At 46.4% G+C, this 5978-nt stretch overlaps 1 protein-coding gene across 1 annotated transcript; it reads left to right on the top strand.

Moving 5' to 3' along the window:
* Positions 1–293: 293 nt before the first annotated feature.
* On the top strand, positions 294–1914 carry LOC117546861 (gastrula zinc finger protein XlCGF8.2DB-like; the record flags this gene model as incomplete). The annotated part of the gene is made up of 1 exon (XM_034217219.1): positions 294–1914. A coding segment is annotated over one exon (1014 nt), but the record flags the coding sequence as incomplete, so codon positions are not given.
* Between the last annotated feature and the right edge of the window lie 4064 nt (positions 1915–5978).

Below are 5978 nucleotides of genomic sequence, written 5' to 3'. Positions count from 1 at the left end.
GCCAGAAGAAAAAACCCTTTTACATTTTGAACTGGAAGTGGAAAGCGGCTGGGCTACATGAGGTGACTTGAGCCAACAAAAATACACAATAGGTGGGACTAAGAAAGATAATGTGAATATATAAAAACAAAGGCATTAATTAGGGCTGCAAAATGTCTCCCATTGTAATGGTGATGAGATTTTGAAATGCTAACTCTTAACAGTTTGTTCTGACTGTGTGTTTCCTGTTTCCTGCAGACGTCCAGCAGCTGGTGGTGGTTAAAGAAGAGCTTCTCCCTGACCAGCTGGAGTGGAGCACCAGTCTGGACCAGGAGGACCCAGAGCCCCCCCCACACATTAAGCTGGAACAGGAGGGAGAGCAGCTTCAGGAGCTGGAGGAGGCTGATATCACCAAGTCCACTTTCACTCCTGACCCTGTGAAGAGTGAAGATGATGAAGAGAAACCTCAGTCCTATCAGCCTCATCAAAGACAAACTGAACACATGGAAACAGAAGCTGATGGAGATGACTGTCGAGGACCAGAACCAGCCAGGAACTCAGATCCAGAGAGCAGTTTGCAACCAAAGACTGAGGACCACACTGGAGACTCTTCTGAACCTGACACTGAAGACAGTGCTGATTGGAAAGAGACCAGAGAACCTGCATCAGGCTCAAACTCACGGAAAAATAGACATGAATCTGTCAGTGATCCACAACGTAGTGCTGAAAAGAAACCATTCAGTTGCTCAGTCTGTCAGAAAGCTTTTTCACTGAGTCGAGGTTTAAAGGCACACATGAGAATCCACACAGGAGAGAAACCATTCACCTGTACAGTCTGTCAGAAAGCTTTTCCACAGAGTGGACATTTAAAGACACACATGAGAGTCCACACAGGAGATAAACCATTCACATGTACAGTCTGTGAGAAAGCTTTTCCACATAGTGGAAGTTTAAAGGCACACATGAGAATCCACACAGGAGAGAAACCATTCACATGTACAGTCTGTGAGAAAGCTTTTCCACATAGTGGAAGTTTAAAGGCACACATGAGAGTCCACACAGGAGAGAAACCATTCACCTGCTCAGTCTGTAAGAAAACTTTTTCACATAGTGGACATTTAAAGACACACATAAGAATCCACACAGGAGAGAAACCATTCACCTGCTCAGTCTGTAAGAAAGCTTTTTCACATAATGGAAGTTTAAAGGACCACATGCTAATCCACACAGGAGAGATACCACACAGCTGCTCAGTCTGTAAGAAAGCTTTTTCACGGAGTGGACATTTAAAGTCACACATGAGAATCCACACAGGAGAGGAAAAATAGATCTGCAAAGTTTGTGACAAAAGATTTAAATGGCGTAATCGTTTAAAAATACCAAGTGTGTTGGTAAGGGAATACATTAGTCTATTTTGTATCCTAATGCCGTTACATGTAATACGTTACTCCCTAAGCCTGTTTTCACCCACCTGCAACCGATTCGCTAATAATCACAAATGTTCATTTCTTCGACCACTTGAGACTATTTCTTGTTTAATAATCGTTACATCTCCTCAGGACCAAGTTCCCGTGTTCTGCCTTTCACCTGCTGATCACCCACTGCTCATTTAAGGTGGACTCACCTTTACAAGGGACCAGCTAGTCTAAGTGTCTTAATGCAAACGTTTTGTAAAGTGATGCTAGACCAACAACGTGCTGTTGGGCTGTGTGCTCTCTGCAAGACGGTGTCTGTCCTAAAAGATTGTTGATTAAATGAGAGCTTCACTCTGTTTTTGTTGTCTAAAGAACGCCAACAGAGCGATACGTCTTCTTTCCAGCAGATGGCATACATGTTACATCATGCAGTTCAACTGTCATCCACATATTAATGATTCAAAACAGCAATGTGTGAGATAAGGCTAGTAATTGACTATTTCAACATAATGTGAAGAGGTTACAGTCTTGAGGCCATGTCCAATATGTTTGTGTTTTGTTTGATTAAATCGACTGAAATGAGCATTCAATGACTCAATTATTCTGAATTACTGTCATTACATCATGGGTTTGCATTGCAATATTAGAACGCATAGAACCAACTTTATTTCATCCAAGTTGCGGGTGTTCATTGTTTAGAAGTCCGCTGTGTTTCATCCAAGCTTCCACTGCGTGCTCCGATAATGCTGAAAGTATCTGTTGTATGCTTTACCTGCTCCAGTAGCAAAAGTGTAATTCACTGGACAGAGACAAGAGATAGTGGATGGATCCAGAGGAGAACCCAATTTAGAGACAATGGACGTCAATTCTCAGGAGACGTCTGACAGTGGTGCGGTTACCCAAAGTGACAGACCTAATTTTACCTCTAATTAGAGGCAATGGACAGACCCTTATGTCAGACTTCCATGAAATAGACCGGGAAAACCACCTATTTGTAGCCCCTCACAGAGCCCCAAAGGACGGACTATAGACCTCCAGCATGTGTCCCTCACATGGGCCCTCTGCTTATTTCACACCTCCAGGAGAGAGACCAGTAATGGCACCTCTTTCTGGCCCTACACAGAGCCCCAAAGGACGGACTAAGCAGCTCCAGCATCTCTCCCGGACATGAGCAAACAGGCTGTCAGGTGCTGATGGAAAGCAGGCGGAAATAAATTGATTTAACCAGGAATAAGTGTTTACAAGGCGGGTAAAGTATTTCTGCAGCCCCTCCATAACGGTAATAATGATTAGAAATCATTTCCAGGGCAGAAAGCTGTTTTTAAAACTGAAAAAACGATTTAAAACCGTTTGAAATGCCATTTGAGTGCAGTTATGTTATTATGTGCATCAGCCAAGTGAGCACAGTGCAAAAACAGTCAAAAACACCCTAAAAAAAAGGCAAATCAATGGATTTAAAGTGCAGGGAAGCTCCACAACACACACAGGTACATTCCTAAATCCCCACAATAGTGACAACTGTGATTTAAACTAGTTTCTGCGGGGAAAAGAGTGCTAAAAATCGGATTAAACTCTGCTAACAGTGTGCTAAAAGCCTGATTGTTTCAGAGACCCATAGCCATGACACACCTAAAACCACCTATTTGTAGCCCCTCACAGAGCCCCAAAGGACGGATTCAGCAGCTCCAGCATCTCTCCCTGACATGAGCAAACAGGCTATTTCACACTACCAGGAGACAGAGCACGAAACCCACCTCTTTCTGGCCCTACACAGAGCCCCAAATGACGGACTAAGCAGCTCCAGCATCTCTCCCTGACATGAGCAAACAGGCTATTTCACACTACCAGGAGACAGAGCGCGAAAACCACCTATTTGTAGCCCCTCCAAGACCCCCAAAAGACGGACTACAGACCTCCAGCATGTCTCCCTCACATGGGCACTCTGCTTATTTCACACCTCCAGGAGAGAGACCAGTAATGGCACCTCTTTCTGGCCCTACACAGAGCCCCAAAGGACGGACTAAGCCGCTCCAGCATCTCTCCCTGACATGAGCAAACAGGCTATTTCAGACTTCCATGAAATACACCGGGAAAAGCACCTCTCTGTGGCGGCTCACAGAGCCCCAAAAGGACTAAGCAGCTCCAGCATCTCTCCCTGACATGCGTACTTCCATAACCTTGCGCACCTTGGGTCCCCGGACCCCGAACTTAAGCACTCCCCCACGGACTAAACCCAGATGATCACACCCTCAAGAACCTCGTGCCCCTGGGAACCTTAAAGGGGGGGTGGAGTTTGCGGTGCTTTATAGTCCGCCCATCGGCATCCATATTAGTCCTTAATCACAGCACCACCCACCCTCCTGTGGAAGATGTTCTCATGGCCCTGGTAACACTTAAAGGTGGTGGATTTTGCGGTGCTTTATCGTCCGCCCATCGGCATCCATATTCGTCCTTACTCACAGCAACACCCACCCTCCTGTGGAGGATGTTCTCATCGCCCTGGTAACCCTTTAAATAGTCTGATACTACCACTGCACTTTACAAGCCAGAAATAATGTTTAAATTGTCGGGGGAAGTGTTTTTAAACGTTTGGAAGAGATTTTTAGCCTGTCATTTTGCAAGATATCATTGAACATTGAAGCTCTTCTGGAGATGGACAGAATATGTCAATTTACAGGAGAGCTTCAATGTTAAATCATATCTTGCAAAATGACAGGCTAAAACCGAGGAATAAGTGTTTCAAAGGCGGGGAAAAGTTGTTTAAAATAGTCTGATACCTCCAGGGCGCATCACCACATTTTACAAGCCAGGGAAGGTGTCTGAATCCTGGGTAAACTTTTTGTAAATAGTCTGATACCTGGCACTGTATCAACCCCTGGGAACCTTAAACGTTATTAAAATGTTTTTTTATTTATTTAATTATCATATTATTTTTACAAAAACAGTATAAACAATATGCATAATAAACATAATAATAACATGATTTAAAAACATGATTAGCGGGGGCCCGGGGGCCATATTAGCCGTCTAACTTGTACGGTGCACCGAGGGAAAAAGGCTGAGTCCACGGCCTCTACCCCCACATCAGGAGTATCAACCAGCCCTGAAGAAGAGGTATCGCTGCTATCCGCCTCTGAGTCCTCTTTGGAGGTATCTGATCGCGGTAGAACTCCTTCCGATGAGGCTGCTGCTGCCGCCCTGAACATGGAGCGGATCTTCAATCCCTCCTTTATTCCAGGCGTATTCGCGTAGAACCGGTCTGCAGTGCTTACGTCGTGACACATAAACCTGGCGAGAATCGACCTGCTTTCTGGATCTTGGTGATGCTTGATATTGTCAGCCAGGGCAGTGCGCAGGATTGTGAAGAAGACGGCTGTTTCTAACCCAGCATCAGCCCAAGCCCTCTTCAAGTGAGCGTTCAGGTTTCTGGAGGCATGCTTCCCCGTTGTGAAAAGGAAGAATTCATTCTGAGGACCCGACAAGCCCTCTTTTATCCCCATCCACCGCATGACCCAGCTAAACTCCTTTACTGTAAGCACCAGCTGTGCTTCGCCAAATGTCTTGGCAGTCTTGTGATCCTGCACATGGATGATGTAGCCCTCAGCAGTGCCCCTTAAGTCCGCCTCCAATACCTCAGTGTTGGTCATGTTTGCGTACACACCCGGACGGTGGCTATACAGGAGGCTCCAATGGAGGATTAGATAACCATATAGCAGGTACTGGGTGATTGAGGTCGGGTTGCAAGCCATCAGGTCAAGTAAATCAGGGATGCGCTTCTCAGCGGCCGCCATGGCGGCGAGAAGCTCCGCCTGGCTCGGCAGATGATCCAGCTTGTTTCTCTTCACCTTAAACTGGTGGACAGTGACAGACTTTTTCAAGTTGTTCATGTTGGCTTTCACCTCTCTGATGATGTGGGTCATATCAGACTGGGTGAGCCTGCACGCCCGGAGCTTTGACTCAGACAAGTACCTCAGGAAATGGTTCACATTCTTCAGGAACAACAGCGATGTTGTGACTGCCCGGCCCGACTTTACAATATACTCGCTCCACCCACGGACCCTCTCTGTGTCTTTTAGGAACAGCCAATCTGACAGCCGGGTTAACATCATGGGCCATGAATACGAAAAAGTTCTTTATCAGGCTGACATTGGACAGACAACTGTCTTTCCGTTTTACTGTCGGTGCGACACCCTCACAATGATGTCTGTATGTCTGAATGTACGTCTCCATGCTTTGAGGCAACGTGATTTCACGCATGGTATTCCCCCGTCCCTTCCCAGTGGACCAGTGAGGAGAGGGCCAGTCCTCCTTACAGGAGGCTGCTAGGGAACGCATGACAGTCTTGACCGGGGTATTGAGAGCGGTCTGACTACCAGAGGCTGCTGGAGACTGCATGACGGTCTTGACCGGGGTCCTGAGAGGGGTCTGACTACCAGAGGCTGCTGGAGACTGCATGACAGTCTTGACCGGGGTCTTGAGAGTGGTCTGACAACCGGAGGCTGCTGTGTTTATGCCGGAGATACTTGAGATTGCCAGGCCCTTAAATCGTATACATTCTTCCTCTTCCTCAAGCACAGCAGCAGT

The sequence above is a fragment of the Gymnodraco acuticeps genome, unplaced genomic scaffold, assembly GCF_902827175.1.
Source record: "Gymnodraco acuticeps unplaced genomic scaffold, fGymAcu1.1, whole genome shotgun sequence".
Lineage (NCBI taxonomy): Eukaryota > Metazoa > Chordata > Actinopteri > Perciformes > Bathydraconidae > Gymnodraco > Gymnodraco acuticeps.
The sequence above is the reverse complement of the archived record's forward strand: the minus strand, read 5'-3'. Positions and strand labels throughout refer to the sequence as shown.